General features: G+C 43.3%; 1 protein-coding gene across 5 annotated transcripts in view; it reads left to right on the forward strand.

The window, feature by feature from the left end:
- fli1 (Fli-1 proto-oncogene, ETS transcription factor) overlaps window positions 1-26,605 on the forward strand; it is a 72,368-nt gene that overhangs the window by 20,055 nt on the left and 25,708 nt on the right. For all 5 annotated transcript variants that reach the window (XR_011595921.1, XM_070894266.1, XM_070894265.1 and 2 more), the window contains one exon: window positions 2,709-2,777. Coding sequence is in view for 4 of the 5 variants with exons in the window: in XM_070894266.1 (XP_070750367.1) it covers window positions 2,709-2,777 (69 nt within the window). In the remaining variant the exon portion in view is untranslated. The remainder of the gene's footprint in view (window positions 1-2,708; window positions 2,778-26,605) is intronic.

Here is a 26,605-nt window from a genome sequence, read left to right on the forward strand (position 1 = left end):
AAGTAAGCATTTAAAGTGCAGCATTAAGATAAGTGTTGTGAGCAAGGAGTCACACCCACATCTGTTTTACAGTCGGTACCATTCCCCAGACCCCCAAAATATGGGCCTCAAAGGAAATAAAACACATCCCAGCCACATAGTTACAATTTAATTCTACTGTGTAAATAATTCTATGTGAAGTGATTGGATTGCACTGATTGAAGTCTAGAGGGTTAGAACAGGTCCTAGTGCTGCAGCAGCTGAATTCACTATGAAAGGTGCAGTGCGGAGGTATAACCATGTGTAACGAATTGTGGTGACATTAGGGGCAATTGAAGTTTTGGATGGGAGTTTATGAAAGTTTTCATTCTGAGGTGGGGGTTGATGGATTAGGGCTCTCTACTGAGTGGGAGTGATGGTGGATAAAACAGCACCTCGTTCAATACAAATGCAAGAGTGGGTAGGGGAGCAAGTGTTACTATTGACCATTTGGGGTGGTTTCTTTTCAGGTGGGTTGGACGATAAGTGGGATCGAGCAGAGCAGCTGTGTCTTGTAGTAGGAGGGATGGTGTTTGGTTTAGTTCGTGGTGATAACAACAGTTACACTCATCATTCCCAAACTCTCTTTTAGATTAAATTAGTTTTTCTAAATGGTGCATTTTTTTGCTGTATGTAATTAAATGAGGTGATGGAGACATCTGCTTCCATTCAATAATTTTTTTATGAGAAAGGGCACATATAGCAAAATATTTTGGGATGGCAGATATATGCGGAGCAGGCTTGAAGGGCCAATTGGCCTACTCCAGCTCCTATTTATTATGTGTCTCCGTCATTCCCAGTGGCTGCGTGCATTGTGGAGTGTGGAATAAGGTAATTGTATCTAGTCCCCTTTCATACCTCTGAGGTGCCCTGTGTCACCTCACTTTAATTCCTTTAAGAAAAATGGCTCATTCCATCGTATTACACTATACCCATTAACCCTGATGTATTGTATACCTCCCCATGAAACTGCTAATGGCTTAGAAAAGGAGGTTGGGTTACTTTTAATTTTAAAATAGGATGATTTACCTAAAGGAAACCTAGGTGGCAAAATAAACTGAACACCTGATTGGGGTTCAGAAGATGAGGGTTATTTAAGTCTGGTGTAAACACGTTGCGACTTTGTCATTGGTAAGTTATTGGATGTCTCTGCTAGTATGATACAGATAGGCCAGTGCCAGACAGTCTGGATTTGAAAATGGCTTCAATGAATACTGAACATCAGAGCCAGAGAGCTAGACTGAAGGGAATTCTCCATCTATTTAAATGTCAGCCTCGCTCAGTTGGTACCTCAGAGTCAGAAGGTTGTGCATTCAAGCACCACGAGAACTTGAGTACACAATCTAATCTGACAGATCAGTGCAGAACTGAAGGAGTTGTCTTTCAGATGAAACATTAAACCAAAGCCCTTTCTACTTGTTCAGGTAGATGCAAAAGATCCCATAGCACTATTTGAAGAAAAGCAAATAGTTTTCCCAGTGGCCTTATCTACAAGCCACCTTCAACCAACACCAAAAGCAGATTGGGAGTGAAATTGGTCTGCGCCAGTAGCAATTAAACAGGCTCAGAGTGAATCGGCAGATCGTTCTACACCACGCCCAATTTTCATTTCTATTGACTTCAACTGGGCACAGCATAAAACAGGTGGCTGATTCACTATGAGCCCATTTTGCACTAGTGGCATAGACCAATTTCACCCCATTAACAGCTCATTAATGATTTTCTGTTTGTGGAACTTTGCTGCGTGAAAATTAGCTGCCAAACATGTATTGAAATAAAGTAATTCCTTGGATGTAATGCACTTTGTGACATTCCTAGCATGTTTTAAAAAAAAAATCATGCACAGGATGTGGGCGTCACTGGCAAAGCCGGAATTTATTGCCCATCCCTATTTGCCCCTTGAGAAGGTGGTGGTGAACCACCTCTTTGATAACTGAGTGGCTTGCTAGGCCATTTCAGATGGCAGTTAAGAGACAACCAATTTGCTGTGGGTCCGGGTAAGAATGGCAGATTTCTTTCCCTAAAAGGTGTTAGTGAACCAGATGGGTTTTTTAAACCACAATCCGGTAGTTTCATGGTCACCTTTACTGATACTAGCTTTTTATTCCAGATTTATATAATTAACTGAATTTAAATTACCTAGCTGCCGTGGTGGGATGTAAAGGGTATTCTATAAAAATAACTTGTTTATTTCCATCTTCTGACCTAATTTGTTTTAATGATAGAATAGAGCAGTCTAGATAAAGCACAAAGCCATGAGTTATAGTCAGCCTACTGGGTGATATTTATCATATCACATTGCTGGCCAAAGCACATCTGATTTCTGACACTTATTAAACTTATTTTACCATATTATAAGTATTTTTGAAGCTTTAACGCAAGCCAGTTAAGATGCTTTGTGATTTTATTTTGTCATCTGTTGAAGCACTGAGTCTTTTTTGACTTCTGCTAGCAATTGCCTGCATTGCTGCCTCATATCCCACATCTCATCATTCAGTGTTACAGTGCATCAGCTATGAGGTGTGTGTGATTTGCAAATGCTGTGAAAGATTCACTCGGATTTTGATGGCATGCACCCAGTGTGATCCTGCCAATTTGTGGAGTTTTACAGAGTGCTACTGTAATGAACTTGCATACTATTGGATGTTTGTTGCAGGTCTTTAATTAACTGGTTGCTATATCTTCTGTAGGTAGCTCTCCACTAAGCTATTCCACGTCATCTCATACTGACCAGTCAACACGTCACCCAGCCAAAGAAGGTGAGTTCAATTTGCTTCCTTCAAACTACCATTTTAATAGGAGAGTTTGATATATAGCTGAAACACACTTTTTGTTTTGGTGAGGTCAATGCAGTCTCAATGTGTTAAAAATAATATGATATTTTATCAATGTCCACAGGTTGTGTAGGTTGCTCTATAAAAATAAATCCTCATTTAAAGGGAACTTCAGCACAGAGTCTGTGTGATGCACAGACACACCTCCAACATCTTCCTCTCTGCATTCTTATTGTGCTTAAACCACGATTCACTGGGGTAGATTCTCGACTTACCAACTTACATGCAGGAAACTGACAACGTGGATCAGTCTGCTTTAGAGAAACTGCCTGATTTGTATTTCCATTGGAAATGAAATTCAGGCTATTTCCCGAATAAGCAGCCAAACCGCAATGAAGGTTTTATGCCTGGGTGGCAAGTTGAACATCTACCCCAATGTATCATCTCATTTAATAACTCATCCTTTTCACTAAATATGAAATCCTTATCTTCCACATTCCCCCCTTCTACAATCTACAAGATTTTAAAATCCAAGCTGGATGCCACCTAATCATTACTCAGTTACCTCCTCTTTTCAACCTTTGGCGAGTGCTGTACTATAAGCCTTGGTGTTGGTCTTCCAATTTAAAGTCTAGACATGGATGTAATTGAACTGTTAGCAAGCCATAGGCACTGGGTAAGAAAAGTGAATTTTGGCTGCCAATTTTCTGCTCAACAGCTATCACTAGATATTGAGTTTTAACATGCCTCTAATCCGTAACTCACTATATCCCTGACCTTTCGATTAGTTTCCAGCCTGTAACTCACTCCCGGGTATCTGTTATTCTATATATAAACCTCCGCCACACCCCAAACCCATCGCTTAGATTCCAACCTGTAACTCGTTTCTGGGGGTAAATTTTAATATTGCGTGATTCTGTAAAATGGATGACCACGAATAGGCAGCCCGTTTTATATCTTACCTGATTTTAATTTAATTGACTTCATCGCTGCACGGACATTTCCTCGATAATTTTAAGCTGTTCCAAAATTATAACCACTAACCCCCCTTAGCTCATTAGAATAGGACCGCCACCTCGCAAAAGTCGAGCGAACGCGAGTTTCCTGAATGGGTGTAAATTTATGTCGAACAATTTGGGGGCAGTAGGAGCTGATTTCAGTTTTCTGGTGTTTTATAGTGATTTTTTATGCGTTTTTTTAATGTCACCGTACAGTATTTTTGTTATCTTGTAATGCTTATTTTGGAATCGGAAACTGTTACATTGAAAAGAGTAAAGCTTTCAATATTACATTTTCTTAAACATGTTTAATGTGCAGATAATGGACCTGATATATACTGGGGCGAGATTTGCAAGTTGTGTGTGGAGAGGCGGGGGGGGAAGGGGGAGAGAGGAGTTATGATCGAGAAACCCGGAAGGTCCGGGTTACAATTGGTCTGAAGTTCCCCTAAGCTAAAGAAGGAATAAGTTATCCAGGTTATTCCTGGTCACTAATCAATGACTCCTGCTGCAAAGCGGACATAGAAATGGTAGAGCTTAACACTCACTGTCTGGACTCACTCATAAAAATTGCCACATGTGCGAGTTAACAGAATGTATCAGGACCCATGGGTGAGCATGGGTCATCGGGGGCAGTTCTACTCTGATCTACAACAGCAAGGATTTGAAACCAGTCAGCAGTCATTTCTGTCTATAAATGTCCATACTAGCAAAATACCAGAACAATTACAGATCCCTGTTGAAAAGTACAGCGACCGTATACTGCTGCAGCTGTCCCATCTCGGTGGTGTAAAACAGGCTCGAAGAATAAAGTTCAGTTTGATCAGGTCTGTCAACACTGACAGTCAGTAAACATTAAAAAAAAACAGGCTCGAGCCAACAACAAAGCTCAGATAGTTGAACTTTCAGTTGCCCAATTCCCCGATGTACTTAATCAGAGCGTGGCATGCTTTGCTCCTACTTATCTAATTAAAAACGGCAGCAGTCACTAGGGATGAGAATCAAATTTACTCAACACTAGAAAACAGTAAACAGCATTATAATATAGCTTTCCTCCCAAGACACATAAGTGCTGGAATGGGTTCCCACAGGAGATCCCACCCAGCTCTTTAGTCAATGTTTTTGATAAGTCGTTAAGATTCAGATCATAAACGTTTAGATATATTCAGCAGTAAAGACTAGTCGTGCAGCAGGTAATTTGCTTGCGTGATGTGTTATTGCTCGTGCTATTATAGTAAGGAGCAGCCAGGATTCATCTCCTAGATACAAACGCAAAATGCTGCGGATGCTGGAATCTCCTAGACACTGATGTGAACATCGCAGGGGCATTAAAAAGAATGTTTATTTTTCATTTTCTTTGAAAAGATTTGTGCATTAGTTGTAGGCAAATTGGAGATAGGGATAAAAAACTGTCTGACTGGCAGGGGCTGTTGCAGGCAGGAAGCTCATGTGATGAAACCTCTAGGAATACTTTGGCAATGCTTTGTTATGGTGAAGGGAACCTATCATTGTGGGTCTGATGTTCACGGTTTAGGGTTGTAGGATTGAAGGTAGCATGTGGAGCTTCCTCCTTGCCTGTTAATCCACACGCACTGATTCTATGTCAGTGGGCACATTATCCCATGACCAGCATCACTGTGACAGGGCTGAGGCCAGTTTGCAACCAGCAGCAATGGTCTAATGTCTGTGAATAACATGTATTCTAGCTGGTCCATGGAGACCACAAGCCCATTCAATACTATGCTGAGGTTCGGCATCTGGACTGCACCACACCCCTCCTTGTGCATGCTTTCTTTGAAAAATGCACTGACTAATGGTTGGGTCCAGTTCCATGGGTGTGGACTGTCCTTTGCTACCTCTGTCAATTGGCCACTTTTCATGTGTGAATCATAGAATGATACAGCACAGAAGAAGGCCATTCAGGCCATCGTGCCTGTGCCGGCTCTTTGAAAGAGCTATCCAATTATTTCCACTACCCTACTCTTTTTTCATAGCATTGCAAATATGTCTACCATTGAAAGTTGCTATTGAATCTGCTTCCACCATCCTTTCAGGCAGCGAATCCCAGATCATAACAACTTGCTATGTAATGAATGTCAGCAAGTGATCACAGTGGGGTCCAGGCTGTTTTTGTCCTCATCTCAAGCCCAGAGATGCTAAAGTTAATTCCAGTATCCTCTCTTACCTTTGTATGAAATTAACTAACTCCGCACAGATCAGTGATTGAATGTGGATTGTATGGCTCAGAGCTACACTAAGTGGCCCATTTACCCAATGAGGCAAAAGATAAATGGACCAACAGCACAATGGCAGTGTATTGGAGCAGAACATGCCACTGCACAGAGAAATTGGCCACGGAGTCACACAGGCAAAACGCTGAGTGACAGAGAGGGGAAACACTGAGTGACAGAGAGGGGAAACACTGAGTGACAGAGAGGGGAGGCACTGAGTGACAGAGATCAGAAGGCAGAGTGACAGAGAGGAAGAAACTGAGTGACAGAGAGGGGAGGCACTGAGTGACAGAGAGGGGAGGCACTGAGTGACAGAGAGGGGAGGCACCGAGTGACAGAGAGGGGAGGCACCGAGTGACAGAGAGTGGAGGCACCGAGTGACAGAGAGTGGAGGCACCGAGTGACAGAGAGGGGAGGCACCGAGTGACAGAGAGGGGAGGCACCGAGTGACAGAGAGGGGAGGCACCGAGTGACAGAGAGGGGAGGCACCGAGTGACAGAGAGGGGAGGCACCGAGTGACAGAGAGGGGAGGCACCGAGTGACAGAGAGGGGAGGCACCGAGTGACAGAGAGGGGAGGCACCGAGTGACAGAGAGGGGAGGCACCGAGTGACAGAGAGGGGAGGCACCGAGTGACAGAGAGGGGAGGCACCGAGTGACAGAGAGGGGAGGCACCGAGTGACAGAGAGGGGAGGCACCGAGTGACAGAGAGGGGAGGCACCGAGTGACAGAGAGGGAGGCACCGAGTGACAGAGAGGGGAGGCACCGAGTGACAGAGAGGAGAGGCACCGAGTGACAGAGAGGGGAGGCACCGAGTGACAGAGATCAGAAGGCAGAGTGACAGAGAGGAAGAAACTGAGTGACAGAGCGGGAAGACACTGAGTGACAGACAGGGGAGACACTGAGTGACAGAGAGGCGGGTCACTGAGTAAGAGGGAGGGGAGACTGAGCAACAGAGAAATGGGACTCTGTCAGCGACAAACAGGCGCTGTGTCACAGTGAGGTGAAATATGAGCCAAGGAAACAGGACATTGAGCCACCGGGATACAGGCCATTAATTTGATCGGCAAAATTACTCAGTGTCTGATGTCTGGCACCAAGAGGTGATCTTGTGGCAGAAACATGCATTCCCATTGGAGGGGGAGGGAGCCTAGTGGAAAAGTAAACCTCAGCACCTCTCGAGCCCCTGAAGGGTCAATAGCACTGGTTGGATAGGCCATCTGCCCACCCACACAGCCACAGTTAGCTCTGGGGAGAAAAGAGAATTATTTTAAAAACTTGACTTAAAAACCACTCTTCAGCTTGTACCTGCTACACCAGGTTAGAACTGGAATTACAGGCCTTAGAAAATATGGTTCAACTGGGATCTTGCAACATCTTCTGCTCTCTTTTTGATGCTTTCCAGGGCTGGTGTGAGATGGGCCTAATAGACATGATGCAATTCCCAGTAAGGACACCCTGCACTCTACTGGGTACTAAACCTTCACACAAAAAACCATTGAACCTTGTTCTTTTTCCCTAAAAATTTACAGAGCAACAAAGACAAGGTGTTGCTCGCCTAATGATTTTGGTACTGAACTTACAACCCCCATGGCAAGTTGTGAAATCAGTAAATCTGATCATTTATAGGCTAGCACCAGAAGCTGCCCATAAAAGCTGCTTTTTTATTGTAAAAACCCAACTGGTTCATAAATGAGCCTGCCCCTCCTACCTGGTCTGGTCTGGCCCATATGTGACCCCAGTCCCACAATATGTGGTTAACTCTTAATACCCTCTATATGTCCTGGTGAACCATTCAGTGGCAAAAGAGCCGCTACAAATCAGAACAATATGAGAAATGATTCTCTACCAAACACCAGTGTAGAAGCACCAGAACCACCTACAGCTGTTCATGGGGAAGGACCAACACTACCTCCTCAGGGCAACTGGAGAATTTCAATTGACCCAGTGTTACCCATGTCTTCAGAACAAATAAAAAATAGAGGAGAACATGGTACTGTTTTGTAAGTGAGTTAGAACTTTTTGTACTTGGCAAGAGAAAATACATATGCACAATATGAAAAGTGTATCCAGTATTAAACTGAAATATCATTGGTCATTCCTGTCAAGTGATGTATGAACTCCCACCCTCTTGGTGACTAGTACAGTCCAGGAGAGTACTCACTGATACTGTGGTCTGCAGTCAGGCCAAGGTTCTCGATCAGGCCAACATCCCAAACATCGAAGCTCTGGCCACACTCGACCAGCTCTGTTGGGTGGGCCACATTGTCCGCACGCCCGATACAAGACTCCCAAAGCAAGCACTCTATTCGGAACTTCTACACATCAAGTGAGCCCCAGGTGGGTAGAGGAAACATTTCAAGGACACCCTCAAAGCCTCTTTGATAAAGTGCAACATCCCCATCGCCACCTGGGAATCCCTGACCCAAGACCACCCTAAGTGGAGGAAAAGCATCTGGGAGGGCGCTGAGCACCTCGAGTCTCGTCGCCGAGAGCATGCAGAAAACAAGCGCAGGCAGCGGAAGGAGCATGCGGCAAACCAGACACCCCACCCACCCTTTCCTTCAACCACTGTCTGTCCTACCTGTGACAGAGACTGTAATTCCTGTATTGGACTCACTTTTAGAGTGGAAGAAAGTCTTCCTCGATTTCGAGGGATTGCCTATGATGATGATGATGGTCTGGGACTACCTTGGAGCTGCTCTTGCTCTGCCACCGTAACTTCACTGGAAGTGGGACAGTAACCCTGTTTACACACGCAGATCCAACAGAGCGAGAGTAGCTCCAAGGAAATTTTAAACCTTTAGACCGGCTCTGCAAATGGTGTTTCAAATAATATTTACTTGCGGTGTATGTATGAGTGGGGCTCTGTCACTGAATAAACTATAGATTTGACAGTCATAAATATAATATATCATCTGCTATAAATTTTGATCCCAATTGCAGAACAATGTTCTTATTACACCAGATTAAATCTGGTTGCACAACAAGCTTTAGGACAATTTAAGACCTTGAAAAACCCTCTCTCCCACATTTGGTAGTATGCTGCTTGTGTGGGAACGTCATAATGGACATGATGAAACTATTCTTCTGTACTTGTGGCATCAGAGTTCTCGTTTGGATGAGTTAGCCATGGCTCAGTGATAGCACTCACTCCTCTGCATCAGAAGTTTGTAGGTTCAAGCACTGAGCACATCATCTAGGCTGACATTTCAGTGCAGTATTGAGGGAGTGCTACACCGTTGGAGGTGCCGTCTTCAGACGAGACGTTAAACCGAGGCCCTGGCTGCTGTCTCAGGTGGACATAAAAAATTCCGTGGCACTAGATCAAAGAAGAGCAGGGGAGTTCTCCCTGGTATCCTGGCAAAAATGTATCACTAAAACAGATTACCTGGTCATTACCGCACTGCTGATTTGCGGCCTTGCTGTGTGCAGATTAGCTGCCGCGTTTCCTACATTGCAACAGTGACGGCACTTCAAAAGTACTTAATTGGACATAAAATGCTTTGGGACGTCTTGATGTTGTGGATGGCCCTATATAAATTCAATCTTTCTATCAAATTCTCCATGTAACTTGTCATTAATAGGATGCTCGAGCTGGATTGGCTCTGTTCCAGCTTTCAGCCCCAGTCTGAGCATGGTCTATCCTTGCAGCAAGTTGTGTGGTGTGGACTCAAATCCCCTTGTATAAATTGAGACTGCTTCCAATTAATTTCACTTAGGACTCTTACAACCAACAGAAAGAGAAGAATGATCCTATCAGTCTGGCTGGATTTAAACCCAGGTTATAAATGTGGAAGGGCATTACCCAACCCACTGCACCACTCAGTCTTCCAGTCTCCTTTTATCACAATTCTTTCTATCTCTCTATCTATCTATCTATCTATCTATCTATCTATCTATCTATCTATCTATCTATCTATCTATCTATCTATCTATCTATCTATCTATCTATCTATCTATCTATCTATCTATCTATCTATCTATCTATCTATCTATCTATCTATCTATCTATATATCTATCTATCTATCTATATATCTATCCATCATTTGTGTAGTTTCAATATTTTGGACCATATTATGTGTTTGTTTTGAGAGAGCCACATATATTAACAAGTTAAGCATTTGTCCACTAATGTTGCCAATCATAATGTCTGGCTCTATAAATTCATAGAGAGATGGAGATCTGTTCACTTACTGTGGTGTCTGATTTTTCTGCTTCAGTATCAAAAGACAGAAAATTTCCTGCAATGAGATCACAGGTGCGGCCTGCCAAAAGCCGCCGTCTCCTGTGTGAAATTCCACTCCCTGTTCGTGAGGTCACTGGAGCAGAACTTAACAACGTCACTGGAAAGGGAAATTCAACACAAAATGTCTGTTCCCAGGCTGCCTGTCAGCAGCTGCTTTATTAGAGCGTGCAGCAAGAGAGTAGAGGAGGATTCAGGGACTCCAGTCACCCTGTCGATCTCCCTCTCTGCCACAAGTAATGACAGTTTGACATTGAAATGTAAAATTAATCCTCACTGCCAAGATTTCAAGTTCCCCGTTGTAGTTCTTTTTCAGCTCCAGGATTTTATACCAACAAATGTTTGATGTTCTCATTTGGATAATGTGTTTTTCCAAATAAACAACCAGCTTTCCAATTAACTCAAAAAATGTTAGCACCATTCAGACAGCAGCACACAGACTCCTGGGTATCCATTATTTTACACCTTATAAAGTATCTCAGACCTAAAGGTGATGCCCTGAATGAGGGCTTGTGGCAGTACCGATAAGGGTTAATGTTCCACGGTATCTCACTGGTTAATGCATTAATGTAAATAAATCCTCTGTGCATTATTTTAACACAGTTGGTGATCAGTTTAAATAAAGGACTAAAGGTTGAATTAAGAAAGTTTATGAGAATACATTTACTTAGTGAGCTACCGGAAAAATTTTAAGATATATAGCACAGCATGTGTTGTCACATATTTCCTGTACCACACTTCCTATAAAATTTCTCTCTAACGTTCATGCTTAATCATATCCAAATTTACTTCAACATAGGCAAATGTTGCCTATATACTTCTGACTGGCTAATTATAATACAAGACTGACTGCCAGCCCTGATCCTCCTAGCTGCCTCCCAATCCTTTCTGGAGCTGCTGTCTCACTGTCCCACCCATTGCTTTAACATACACTAGGATTGCTTCTCAGTAACGCTTTTAAGTCATTCATTTTTTTTCTCTGACTTTAACACTATTACCACTCCCATTATACTACTCCAGTTATACTGCTTTAATTCTTGTAAAGTCTTCTCTCCTAAGTCTCTCTTGCCTTGCTCCTAAGCTCCGGTGTGCCACTTTATGCTTAATCCGAATGGCACGCATCTGCATTTTGAAAATAATTTCCCCTCTCCAGAGTCCCTTTCCCTAATTACTTGTCTGTCCTGCATCCCGGATCCCCACTACCCAAAGTCACGTGCTCCATCTTGATTGGTGCTCACATTTCTCTCTGGCTACATTTGATAAACCGAGTTTTGACCAGTTCCGCAGCTCACCCAAAAACCAGGTGCTAGTTGGTGGTGGTACTATTTGCTAACATCAGGAATTAACACTATATCTGAATTAATGCTGTGCACTTCTTACTAACTTATGCTCCACAGACATGCTCCTCACTCTCTCTCCTAACTCACTTCTCTCCACCAACCTCATTGCGAGCACAAATAAAATCTTCCTCTCACTGTCCCGTCCTTACAGCATCTGCAACCCCAAGGTAACAAACTTATCCTCAGCTCTGCAGCTGTTCCTCTTTTCCTGAATATCTCACTCTCAGGCAACACTTTAACAGTAATTATTTTATCTCCTTACTTTTGCAAAGACTTCAGATTTAAATGACCATCACATATTTTCTCTCTGCATAAATTTAAAGAAACACTGGGTCAAATATTGTGGTCGGGGCACACGTCCGGAGTACGCTGCCGATCTGCAAAAAGAATACACACCTACCCGATGGTGACCCTCCTGCATAAATTTGCACTGTGACGCTGCGAGTAGGAAGGTACTGTAACTGCCTGCGGATCCCAGGGGCGCAACCTGTGCGGAAACGTACCTGGGATCACGTGGGCCCAGTCCACCAATCAGAAAACAGATTGTCTTTTATTCATTTAAATTACTGCATTGCTTGATTATTACAGCCTTTAAAATACATTACAGATTTAGCTTTTATTGTGGGAATCCAATTCATTACTCCTTATTCCCACGACTAAACAAATACTGTGGACTGTGCAGAAAGTTATGAAATGTAAATGTTATTTTTTTTAAACCTGCAGCTTTAACATTCACCAGGATTGCTTCTCAGTATCGCTTTTAAGTCATAAAATTTTTTTGAAAGCATTTTTTCAGGTATCCCCTTACACTGTGGAAACAGGCCCTCAGCCTGGGCCTGTTTCCACCAGCTGTAACATTTCCATATGTAATTGCTGGGCAGTTAGTGGGCAAATAGCCCAACTCTGTGCCAGCAGTTAGGTTTTCAGTGGCGGAGTGGATGGGCCTGTCAATGCGTACATTGACAGACCGCAAGTTCGAGATTTAGTGCAAAATCTGGGCCATTATTTTACTAAAGTATCTCTAAACTTATATCTTTACATTATTTAATATTCCTGTCCTTATCAAACAGCAACTCCTCTGACTTATTGTAAACAGTGTAACGGAAGGTTCACTGGCAATATATGAAATAAACTCACTTAAACCTAAAATTATCTTGTATCCTCTTGTACATTACAATGTGCTTCAATTTTGTGTGTACAGTTTTCTGAAAGTCACACATCAAGTGTGGACTGGAGAGGGCCCCCTACAGGTCGGCAGGTAGGAAACATGTCACGGGCCTGTAAGGACAAGCAACTGTGCCAAAAGAATTGATGGCCAGCATTGCTGCTCCCTTCACAGAAGCTCTGCACTCCACTTGGGCCAGTAGAAATGCTCCATCTATACCAAATGGCAGTCCCACTTATTGCAGCTCAGTCTCACTTATTACAGCACAGAGCCACTTATTGCAGTATAATCTTACTTATATTACAATTCTAAAGGGAGTAGAGGAACAGAGAGACCTGGGGGTGCATGTACTCAAATCTTTGAAGTCACCAGGACATGTTGAGAAGGCTGTTAGAAAAACAAAAGGGGCTTCTTGGCTTTATAAATAGTGGCATAGGGTACAAAAGCAAAGAAGTTATGCTAAACCTTTATAAAACACTGCTTAGGCTACAGCTGGAGTATTGTGTCCAATTCTGGGCATGTCAGGCCTTGGAGAGGCTGCAGAAATTTACTAGAATGGTCCCATGGATGAATGACTTAAGTTACGTGGAGAGACTAGAGAAGCTGGGATTGTTTTCCTTAGAGATAGAATCATAGGATCTAATGGCACAGAAGGATGCCATTCGACCATGTCTGTGCTGGCCGAAAAAGAGCTATGCAACCGAATCCTACGTTCCAGCTCTTGGTCCGTAGCTCTGTAAGTTATAGCACTGCAAGTGCATATCCAAGTACATTTTAAATGTGATGAGGGTTTCTGCTTTTACTACCCTTGCACTCTTCCAGGCAGTGAGTTCCAGACCCCCACCACAATCTAGTTCTCCTCAACTCCCCTCTAATCCTTCTTCCAATTACTTTAAATCTAAGCCCCCCTGGTTATTGACTTATCTGCTAGGGGAAATCTATCCACTCTATCCATGCCCTTCAAAATTGTATACACCTTAATTAGATCTCCCCTCAGCCTCCTCTGTTCCAAAGAAGATAACCCCAGTCTATCCAATCTTTCCTCAGAGCTAAAATTCTACAGTCCTGGCCAAATCCTTGTAAATCTCCTCCGTATCCTCTCTAGTGCGATCACATCTTTCCTGTAATGTGGTGACCAGAACTGTACCCTAGCTGTGGCTTGACTGGTGTCTTATACAGTTCAAGCATAACCTTCTTGCTCTTATATATGATGTCTCGGCTAATCTTATCTAGCTGTCCTGCTACCTTCAGGGATCTGTGGATATGCACGCTACACTTCTCAATATCCTACCATTTATTGTGGATTCCCTTTCCTTTTTAGCTCTCTTAACAAGAAAACATTTAATATAGGTCTTCAAAATCATGGATTTTGATTGAGTGAATAAGGAGAATATGTTCCCAGTGGCAGAAGAGTTGGTAGCCAGAGGACACAAATTTAAAGTAATTAGGAAAAGAACCAGAGGCGATATGAAGAGAAATTATTTTACTTAGCGAGTTTTTGTGATCTGGAAAGCACTGCCTGAAAGGGCGCTGGAAGCAGATTCAATAATAACTTTCAAAAGGGAATTGGATAGATACTAGAAGGAGAAAAGTTGCAGTGCTGTGGTTTAAGTGTAGGGAGATGGGTCTAATTTGACAGCTCTTTCAAAAATCCGGCACAGACACGATGGACCGAATGCCCTCCATCTGTGTTGTATGATTCTATGATTGTGTGAAAGTGCGTAGACCAATATCATGGGAGAACAGCATCAGGAACGTTGCACTGTTAGCCATCTCTCCCACTCTCTACTTTTATATGGCCAAGGTATGTGGCGGTGAGCTCAAGCACCTAGTAGCCAAGATTCAACATCTTCAGGAGAGAAGCCTGGGAAAGGAAATGATTCATTATTATTGTTCTAAACTGGGATTTGTGTCGGATATGCAAATAACATATGAAAATTGATTTCAAGGTCAGACAGTAGAAACGATCAGTTTCATCAGGGGAGTAGGATGCTCTATACAGACAATCCCCAAACATTACTGAATGGATCAGTGTTTGGACTGCCGCAGAAATCTCCCCAGCCTCCTCCTGACGCGGCCACTATTAGTGCCGTGTGCAGGTGCGTGTATTGTGTGAGCGACACAATGCACACTCCACTCGCTTTTATTCAGCAGCCCGCCGCCTCTACCTGAATTCTAAATTAAAAGGTGCATTACTCAGACAAAAGCTAATCAAAGTCCACCGTATGATGCTTTAATAGGTTTTCTACAAACCCGCGCTGTGTTATTTGTCCAAGTGGAGGCTGAACAAATATCCCATCAGGCGGAGAGATGGAGCTGGTGGACTCGGGGGGAGGGCGGCTGGCTGTACTCACTGCTAGACAGGTGGTGTCCCGTACAAAGGGAAAGCAATCTGCTTCACTCACTATTGATAGAAAGAAAAAATCTCTCATTGTCTCCTTAATTAATAGGAGTGTGCGCTTATTGCTCCTGCTCTGTGGCAGCAGCGAGTCCCAGCCAGGCAAGGCCAGTGTAACAATCAGCTCCAAACATGCACCAGCTCTGGGGGAAGAGCCGGCAGTCATACACACAGCTATTCATGATCTAACTGAGAACCCCAACAGAAACACCCCCTCCACACCCCATTTCATTGCAGTTATGGTCAGGGTAGCTTAAATAGGTTTGATCAAGTGGCAAGGTTTGGCAATAAATTAGATTTATGGAAGATTGGTTGAAAATGTCTCTCCTCGCTGTTTCTCCCGGGTTCAACCAGGCTGTAAATGATGTGCCTTTCTATTCTGGAGTTTGTTTTTTTGTGAATATAAATTCCGAAATAAAGTGAAAGCTCAGCCTGGCCGAAACCGGAGTGAAGTCCCTCTCACAGTGCGAGTCCTAGGTTAGGCTCGGCCTAATGGAACCACGCTGTCCCGAGACTGGACACACGATGACAGGAACCGATTTTGATACTGGACTAAAATATTTAGAGTGACCCCTCCCCCCTTTCAAAAATCCCCACAAATCTGATCTGATTCAATACTGAGATGTACCATGTCCCGGGTAGAATGGGGTCAGGCAACAGTGGTGCAGACTCGAGGCTCCTAACACGGGACAAACAGAAGCTTTAATTACCAGCAGAACTCCTGTGGCCTTTAAGAATCTACAGGGCAGCAGTTTCAATGGGGTGTCCCTGCGTTCCGCGTATTCCCATTTGTTGAATCCCGTGTATTTTATTTCTGTCTCCCTAGGATATTTGAAATGGGATTGAGACTGTGACACTCTCTTGCCCATGGGAAACTTTTATTGAGAATGCTAAGTGTCCCCATGCACTAGCTTCTATATACTCTGATTAGGAGGAATCTCCTTCATATATTGTACCCGCCCGCTTATTTTGGGGGACTCTCACTGACGGGGTGAGGAAGGGGAGGGGAGGGGAGGGGGACGGGGTATTTCCATCATCTTCTGTTATTTTTACCCTGCGTTGTAAATGTCCACACGAAATCCACAAGTTCCAAGCGAATTGCCATAAAGTGCACAGCTTTCAGTACGTAACATTCTCTTTTGATAGGTTCACGGAGGAAAAGGGGACTGGAGTCTCTCTGTTTGTCCTGATTTTTGTCATATAATCATACAGAAAAATAAATACTTATATAGCACCTTTCAGAACCTCAGGACCACTCAAACAATTTTACAGCCAATGAAGTACTTTTGATGTGTAGTCACTGTTTAAATGTAAGACACATGGCAGGCAATTTGAGCACGGCAAGATCCCACAAACAACAGTGTGATAATGACCAGATAATCTGTTTTAGTGATGTTTGTTGAGGGGTAAATATTGGCCAGAACACCGGGGATAACTCCCCTGGTCTTCTTCAAAATAATGCCTTGCGATCTTTTACATTTGAGAGAGCAGACTTGGCTTCGATTTAACTTCACAACTGAAAGATGGCACCTCCGACAGTGCAGAACACCTTCAGTACTGCACTGGAGTGTCAGCCTAGATTTTATGCTGAAGTCTCTGGATTGCGACTTGAACCCACAATCTTCTGACTCTGTAGTGCTGGACCTAGAATAATTAAAAAAAAAACGTTAGAATAGTGAGAGGGCTGCCACCAAGCTACAGCTAACACCTTTGGGTGTCTCTCCCAAAAAGCTGTTCCCTTAATCCCATTCTCCTGCCCTTTCCCCATCAACTTTTCTTTCTCAAATATTTTTCCACTTCCCTTTTAAAAGTTATTATGAATTTTGTTTCATCAACTGATTCTGGTTGGGAATCCCACGTCCCAATAATCCTCAGTATTAAAATCAATCCTCCTAATCTCTTCCTTTATTCCTTTGCTGATGATCTTAAATTTATGCCGAATTGTTACCAAAAGCTTTTCCCTGATTTATTTATCAAACACTCTCATGATGTTGAAAGCGTGTAACAAATCCTATCTCAATCTCCTGTGTTCTTCTGTAAAGAGCCCCTCTTTCTCTAGTCTCTCCTCATAACTAAAGCCCCTCATTCTTAGACTCCTCTTAGTGACTCTCTCTGCACCCTCCCCATGGCCTTGACATGTTCATGTGGTGTGCAAAACTGGACACAAGATTCTAACTGGTCTAACCAATCATTTGTATAGTTTCAGCATTACTTCTTTGTTTTGTACTTTTCCCCCATAAAAAACGAGGATCCCATATGCTTTTTTTTACAGCTTTATGAGATGCAAATTGAGTGGTGCCCCGCCCCCCACTGAGCTTTGTACAGCCATGTAAACCTGGCCAATTCACTGGTAGGATTTGTTCTTACCCAGTCTTCCCCATGACCAGATTTAGTGAATCTGGCAGATTGTCACTAGCTACACAAAAGCTATGCTCCACCAACACCAAATCATTTTGATGTGGAACACTGAGGCTATATTACCGGTCTTGTATTGGTGCCAACTAGTTCGGAGTAGAAATTGAGGCAAAAATGGCATCATAACTCTGGTATTCTGTAGTCTTCAGAGCCAAGAGCCAATGATGTGTGAGATGGCTTCCTAGGAGGAGAATCGCACACCACTTTGATTTGGCACTATATGGAGTATAACTCCAGTTGGGTGCATAGCCAAGTTTAAAAAGTGTTTGGGTGGTCTGCTGGTTTGCCAGGGCACTTACTGCAGAGTCTTTTTAATGTGGTGAGATAGTGGGCACACCCTCCTGCATTCTCATTATGTTTAAAATAATTCACTGGAGGAATATCTGCCTGCTAATGTACATTTACAGAACTGTAACCTGCCAGGCAGAGTGTAATATAACAGGGTGTTTCAAATTGCATTTGACATCAGACCTTTCAGTCTCATATTGATAGTGTGGTATAACTACAATCAAAAGTGCAGTATAAACACAAATATTATCAAATGATTGAAAATAGTATCTGGATTTTCACTCCCCAACAAGAGCGGCTGAGGTGAAGGGATCTGCCTGCAGCTCAGTGACATTATTGAGTCCCATTGACTTGCAGTCTGGGTCCTTGATGTGTGTCTTTGATGTGATTTAAATGCATTCTCAGGATATGGGCATTACTGGCAAGAATGGTATTTATTGTCCATTCCTAGTTCATAGAAATTTATAGCACGGAAGGAGGCCATTTTGACCCATCGTGTCCACACCGGCTGACAAAGAGCTATCCAGCCTAATCCCACTTTCCAGCTCTTGATCTGTAGCCCTGTAGGTTACGGCACTTCAAGTGCATATCTAAGTACTTTTTAAATGTGGTAAGGGTTTCTGCCTCTACCATCCTTTCAAGCAGTGAGTTCCAGACTCCCACCACGCTTTGGTGAAAAAGATTCCCCTCAAATCCCCTCTAAACCTCCTACCAATTACTTTAAATTTATGCCACCTGGTTGTTGGCCCCTCTGCTAAGGAAAATAGGTCCTTCCTATCCACTCTATCTATACACCTCAATAAGGTCTCCTCTCAGCCTCCTCTGTTCCAAAGTTGCCCTAGGAAGATGGTGGTGGGCCTTCATCTTAAACTGAATGGCTTGTTAGACCACTTCATAGGGCAGTTAAGAATCAACCAGGTTGGAAAAGAAAGACTTGCATTATTATAGCGCCTTTCATGATCTCCGGATGCTCTAAAGCCTGTGAAGTGCTTTTTTGAAGTGTCATCATCATAGGCAGTCCTTCGAAATCGAGGAAGACTTGCTTCCACTCTAGAAGTGAGTTCTCAGGTGACTGAACAGTCCAATACGGGAATTAGTCTTTGTCACAGGTGGGACAGACAGTCATTGAGGAAAAGTGTGGGTGGGAAGTCTGGTTTGCCGCACGTTCCTTCCGCTGCCTGCGCTTGCTTTCTGCATGCTCTCGAGGTGCTCAGCACCCTCCCGGATGCTCTTCCTCCACTTAAGGCGGTCTTTGGCCAGGGACTCCCAGGTGTCGTTGGGGATATTGCATTTTATTAAAGAGGCTTTGAGGGTTTCCTTGAAAAGTTTTCTCTGCCCACCTGGAGCTCGCTTGCTGTGTAGGAGTTCCGAGTAGAGCGCCTGCTTTCGAAGTGTAGTTAGTCACTGTTGTAATGTATAGGCCAGACCGGGTAAGGACCGTAGGTTTCCTTCCTTAAAGGACATCAGTGGACTAGTGTTTTTTACGACAATTCGACAGCTTCAAACATCATTCGTAATAATATCGGATTTTTATATCCAGAATTGATGTTCTCTGGATCATTAGTCCCGGCCCCTGGATTATTAGTCTAGTAACAGAACCACTACACTACCCAGAAACTGCCACATCCATAGCTAACTGGGATCTACAGTGTCCCAGAACTGAAAGCGAGTGAATTTCATTTAATCATATTCCACCGCCTCCACCTCCGAAATAACTTCGAAACCCGGGTTGTGATGTTTTTTCCCCCTACATTGAGGTTTCATTGTATGTTACACGGGCGGGGTGAGGCTGTGATGCCGGGCTGGAGGTGTCTGCTGGCCAGAGACTGAGACAAAGCACAGTGGCAGCAACTCAGAACGCCTCGGTCCCACATTATGTTTTGTCTGGTTTGAACACTCGGCTGCAAACCTGCGCCATGTAAAAATACTGCGAGAGGGAGTGAAACAAAGAGAGGGCTGTGTGCGAGCCTGCAGCTCAGGAAACGCAAGTCTTCGGGGACCCCAGACAACCGCTGCAGCCCGTGAATCAGGCCAGTTTGGGGGTTGGGGCCGATCACTTCCCCGGGGCATTTTACTAAGTGATTACAGTCCGAATGAAAGATTATTCTGTTAAATATTATAAGACGACTCCGGTCATTTTTAAACTTGATTTTGGTGCCTAATAAAACAAACTGAAGGATATTAAAGAAAATGATTTATTACTTTCCCCCCTTTCCATCCAAGATGTACTCGATTATAGAGAAGACATTTGCTTGAATGAAATATTTTAAATATCCGTTTGCAATGGTCGAATCTCACTCAGCAGTTTTATATACCATATTAAACATTGCCCGTTTATATTAAAATTGATTTATGGTGTATTGTATTTGCTTGCATGAGAGAATTTGAAGAATTGATTAATCTGCAAACACATTAATTGCCCAATATTCTCTTTTTGTTACAACGAATAGTTCGGGATAAAAGTAAAACCAAAACAAACCTCCGCTTTGAGGAAAATACGGAAAGGAAAGTTTTTGCTAACGAAGCCTCAACCATGTTTTGGGTGCGCGCCCAATACTTGTGCAATTGTAACACTGCACTCTCCACATGTTTACAGTGAGATGATTCAATCCGGGGCCATTTCCTAAGCCCCTGTTTGTGTATTGCTTCTTGCAGTCTGGCTACTAACTAATTATTTAAACCCATGACCTCGCCTCCTCTTGGCCAGCGTACAACACACTCACACAAACCTCAGCCATCAAGTTTGAACATCGCCCCCTCCCAGCTCCGTTTAAGTTTTCCACATTTAAATAATGTTTTTGAAAGGCCACAGTTTGTTTTGGAGAGCTGTTGCACATTCCTTGCTTTCATTTATACAGATGACCTTAAACCTTTTTTGGAGAGGGGAAAAAACCCTCAAACATTCGCAAATAACCATGTGTAGATACTTAAAATACTGGCCTAACAACAGGCTCAGTGTACGTCGTTGATTGAAATAGTGGAGCTGCAGAGATGTGCAATATTGTCAATGCCTGATGGTCTGGTGCCAGATTTCTACAATCATAGGATCATGTAGCACAGAAGGAGGCCATTCGGCCTATCGTGCCCATGCCGGCTCTTGAAAAGAGAGATCCAATTAGTTCCACTGCTCTTCCCCATAGCCTTGCACATTTTTCCTTTACAAGTATTTATCCAATCCCCTATTGAAAGTTGCAATTGAATCTGCTCCCACCGCCCTTTCAGGCAGCACGTTCCCGATCACAACTCTCTGTGTAGAAAAACAACCTTAATCTCCCCTGGATCTACTCTTTAAGTTTTCAGCAATTTTTATGTTATTTTCAATCGGCAGACGGGATGATCAGATATTATTGGCCAATGTCATTTGGAAAACTGGGAGTTAGAGGGCGACCAAACGCAACCGTTTGTCATTACACAAAGCACAGGGACAGCAATAAACCTAAACAACAGCTGCCAGCGGACGGACCTGGGACGAGCTGTGCACCTTATTTATTCAAAAAAACAGACTTTTCTCCGATGGTGAGATCAGTGACGTACACCTTGAATTTCACTTTGTGAAACGGACAGCAACGTCTGTGTCCGCACATGCTCAGTTAAATGTTGAAATCCAGAAGTTGCTCAGTGATTCTCTGCTCCTCCAGAGGATGTACCCTAGATATCCTCGCAGATGGCAATCTTTGAACTGATGTGAAATCCTCTTTTACGCTGTAATATCGATGTTAAAAACCCCGAAAAGGTGGACTGGGAAAATAGATTAAAGTGTAGGACGGTTGATGAACAGTGGTGTACATTTAAGGAGATATTTCACAACTCTCAAGAAAAATATATTCCAGTGAAGAGGAAAGGGTATAAGAGAAAAGATAGCCATCCATGGCTAACTAAGGAAACTAAGGACGTATCCAATTAAACACAAGGACATACAAAGTGGCCAAAACTAATGGGAGGACAGAAGACTGGGAAGCTTTTAAAAGCCAGCAAAGAACGACTAAAAAAACGATTACGAAAGGGAGGATAGACTATGAAAGTAAACTAGCACAACATATAAAAACAAATAGAAAGAGTTTCTATAGGTATATAAAAAGGAAAAGAGTGGCTAAAGTAAATGTTGGTTCCTTAGAGGACGAGACCTTGGAATTAGTAATGGGGAACATGGAGATGGCAGAAACTCTGAACAAATATTTTGTATCAGTCTTTACGGTGGAGGATACTAACAATATTTCAACAGTGGATAGCCAAGGGGCTATAGGGTGGGAAGAACTTAACACAATCACAATCACTAAGGAGATGGTACTCAGTAAGATAATGGGACTAAAGGCAGATAAATCCCCTGGACCTGATGGCTTGCATCCTAGGGTCTTAAGAGAAGTAGCATCAGGGATAGTGGATGCATTGGTTGTAATTTACCAAAATTCCCTGGATTCTGGGGAGGTCCCAGCAGATTGGAAAACTGCAAATGTAACACCTCTATTTAAAAAAAGGAGGCAGACAAAAAGCAGGAAACTAGAGACCAGTTAGCCTAACATCTGTGGTTGGGAAAATGTTGGAGTCCATTTATTAAAGAAGCAATAGCAGGACATTTGGAAAAGCAAAATTCGGTCAGGCAGAGTCAGCATGGATTTATGAAGGGGAAGTCATGTTTGACAAATTTGCTGGAGTTCTTCGAGGATATAACAAACACGGTGGATAAAGGGGAAGCAGTGGATTTGGCGTATTTGGACTTCCAGAAGGCATTTGAAAAGGTGCCACACAAAAGGTTACTGCACAAGATAAAAGTTCACAGGGTTGGGGGTAATATATTAGCATGGATATAGGATTGGCTAACTAACAGAAAACAGAGAGTCAGGATAAATGGTTCATTCTCTGGTTGGCAATCAGTAACTAGTGGGGTACCGCAAGGATCAGTGCTGCGACCCCAAATATTTACAATCTATATTAACGACTTGGAATAAGTGTAACGTAGCCAGGTTTGCTGACGATACAAAGATGGGAGGAAAAGCAATGTGTGAGGAGGACAAAAAAAATCTGCAAAAGGACATAGACAGGCTAAGTGAGTGGGCAAAAATTTGGCAGATAGAGTATAATGTTGGAAAGTGTGAGGTCATGCACTTTGGCAGAAAAAAAATCAAAGAGCAAGTTATTATTTAAATGGAGAAAGATTGCAAACTGCCGCAGTACAGTGGGACCTGGGGGTACTTGTGCATAGACATAGAAACATAGAAAATAGGTGCAGGAGCAGGCCATTCAGCCCTTCAAGCCTGCACCACCATTCAATATGATCATGGCTGATCATTCAACCTCAGTACCCCAGCCTTCTCTCTATACCTGCTGATCCCTTTAGCCGTAAGGGCCACATCTAACTCCCTTTTGAATATGTCCAACGAACTGGACTCAACAACTTTCTGTGGCAGAGAATTCTACAGGTGCACCACTCTCTGGGTGAAAAAGTTTCTCCTCATCCCGGTCCTATATGGCTTACCCCTAATCCTTAGACTGTGTCCCCGGTTCTGGACTTCTCCAACACCGGGAACATTCTTTCTGCATCTAACCTGTCCAGTCCCGTCAGAATTTTATACGTTTGTATGAGATCCCCTCTCGTTCTTCTAAATTCCAGTGAGTATAAGCCTAGCTGATCCAATCTTCATATGTCAGCCCTGCCATCCCGGGAATCAGTCTGGTGAACCTTCGCTGTACTCCCTCAATAGCAAGCATGTCCTTCCTCAGATTAGGAGACCAAAACTGCTCACAATACTCAAGGTATGGTCTCACCAAGGCTATGTACAACTGCAGCAAGACCTCCCTGCTCCTCTACTCAAATCCCCTCGCTATGAAGGCCAGCATGCCATTTGCTTTCTTTACAGCCTGCTGTACCTGCATGCCTACCTTCAATGACTGATGTACCATGACACCCAGGTCTCGTTGCACCTCCCCTTTTACTAATCTGTCACCATTCAGATAATAATCTGCCTTCCTGTTTTTGCTACCAAGGTGGATAACCTCATATTTATCCACATTATACTGCATCTGCCATGCATTTGCCCATTCACCTAACCTGTCCAAATCCCCCTGCAGCCTCTTAGCATCCTCCTCGCAGCTTGCACTGCCACCCAGCTTAGCATCATCTGCAAACTTGGAGATCTTACATTCAATTCCTTTGTTTAAATCATTAATGTATATTGTAACTAGCTGGGGTCCCAACACTGAACCCTGCAGCACCCCACTAGTCACTGCCTGCCATTCTGAAAAGGACCCGTTTATTCCCACTCTTTGCTTCCTGTCTGCCAACCATTTCTCTATCCACGTCAATACATTACTCCCAATACCATGTGAAACGCAAAAGGATAGTATGCAGGTACAGCAAGTGATCAGGAAGGCCAATGGGGCCTTTATTGCAAATGGGATGGAGTATAAAAACAGGGAAGTCTTGCTTCAGCTATATAAGGTATTGGTGAGGCCACACCTGGAATACTGCAAGCAGTTTTGATTTACGAAAGGATATACTTCTTTGGAGGCAGTTCCAAGAAGGTTCACTAGGTTGATTCCGAGGATGAGGGGGTTGACTTATGAGGAAAGGTTAAATAGGTTGGATCTTTATGTTGGAACAACCTTCCGGATATAAAAGGGGTCAGAGAGTCTAGTAAGGAGGAGGAACTGAGGGAAATCTTTATTAGTCGGGAAATTGTGTTGGGGAAATTGATGGGATTGAAGGCCAATAAATCCCCAGGGCCTGATGGACTGCATCCCAGAGTACTGAAGGAGATGGCCTTGGAAATAGCGGATGCATTGACAGTCATTTTCCAACATTCCATTGACTCTGGATCAGTTCCTATCGAGTGGAGGGTAGCCAATGTAACCCCACTTTTTAAAAAAAGAGGGAGAGAGAAAGCAGGGAATTATAGACCGGTCAGCCTGACCTCAGTAGTGGGTAAAATGATGGAATCAATTATTAAGGATGTTATAGCAGCGCATTTGGGAAATGGTGACATGATAGGTCCAAGTCAGCATGGATTTGTGAAAGGGAAATCATGCTTGACAAATCTTTTGGAATTTTTTGAGGATGTTTACAGTAAAGTGGACAAAGGAGAACCAGTTGATGTGGTATATTTGGACTTTCAGAAGGCTTTCGACAAGGTCCCACACAGGAGATTAATGTGCAAAGTTAGAGCACATGGGATTGGGGTAGTTGCTGACGTGGATTGAGAACTGGTTGTCAGACAGGAAGCAAAGAGTAGGAGTAAATGGGTACTTTTCAGAATGGCAGGCAGTGACTAGTGGGGTACCGCAGGGTTCTGTGCTGGGGCCCCAGCTGTTTATATTGTACATTATGATTTAGACGAGGGGATTAAATGTAGTATCTCCAAATTTGCGGATGACACTAAGTTGGGTGGCAGTGTGAGCTGCGAGGAGGATGCTATGAGGTTGCAGAGTGACTTGGATAGGTTAGGTGAGTGGGCAAATGCGTGGCAGATGAAGTATAATGTGGATAAATGTGAGGTTATCCACTTTGGTGGTAAAAACAGAGAGACAGACTATTATCTGAATGGTGACTGATTAGGAAAAGGGGAGGTGCAACGAGACCTGGGTGTCATGGTACATCAGTCACTGAAGGTTGGCATGCAGGTACAGCAGGCGGTTCAGAAAGCAAATGGCATGTTGGCCTTCATAGCGAGGGGATTTGAGTACAGGGGCAGGGAGGTGCTGCTACAGTTGTACAGGGCCTTGGTGAGGCCACACCTGGCTATTGTGTACAGTTTTGGTCTCCTTACTTGAGGAAGGACATTCTTGCTATTGAGGGAGTGCAACGAAGATTCACCAGACTGATTCCCGGGATGGTGGGACTGACCTATCAAGAAAGACTGGATCAACTGGGCTTGTATTCACTGGAGTTCAGAAGAGTGAGAGGGGACCTCATAGAAACATTTAAAATTCTGACGGGTTTGGACAGGTTGGATGCAGGAAGAATGTTCCCAATGTTGGGGAAGTCCAGAACCAGGGGTCACAGTCTAAGGATAAGGGGTAAGCCATTTAGGACCGAGATGAGGAGAAACTTCTTCACCCAGAGAGTGGTGAACCTGTGGAATTCTCTACCACAGAAAGTAGTTGAGGCCAATTCACTAAATATATTCAAAAGGGAGTTAGATGAAGTTCTTACTACTCGGGGGATCAAGGGGTATGGCGAGAAAGCAGGAAGGGGGTACTGAAGTTACATGTTCAGCCATGAACGCATTGAATGGCGGAGCAGGCTCAAGGGGCCGTACGGCATACTCCTGTTACTATTTCTTATGTTTCTTATGTAAGCCTTGTTAAATGAGGTGTAACTTGGTTTATAACAGCTTACTATGTCATAACTGCTGCCGAACAACCTGTCTGGCCCTGAAAAACTAATTTTATATTCGTGAAATGTCAAATGTTTCCAATATGTTAAAAATTCCATAAGTTTCAAATATAATGTTTTAAAGTTTGTTTATATTTCAGCTTCTACCTTAACTCCATGCATATGTCCCAATCTTTATCTCGCTCTCTGTAAAATTTATAAAAAGTGAAGGATAATCTGTTCATTTTACTTCCTGGTTTACTGTCTGTGAGAATTCTTCAAAATGATTGACTGCTTAGCCTGCTTGATGACATTACTTGTTGGACATCGGAGATCCCCTGGACTTGGCGCCAGAATCAAACTAACATTGGAAAAGGTGAAATCGACGCCACAGAAATCACTAGATCTTTGTGGGAAGCTTTCTT

Source organism: Pristiophorus japonicus, chromosome 11 (genome assembly GCF_044704955.1).
Source record: "Pristiophorus japonicus isolate sPriJap1 chromosome 11, sPriJap1.hap1, whole genome shotgun sequence".
NCBI lineage: Eukaryota > Metazoa > Chordata > Chondrichthyes > Pristiophoridae > Pristiophorus > Pristiophorus japonicus.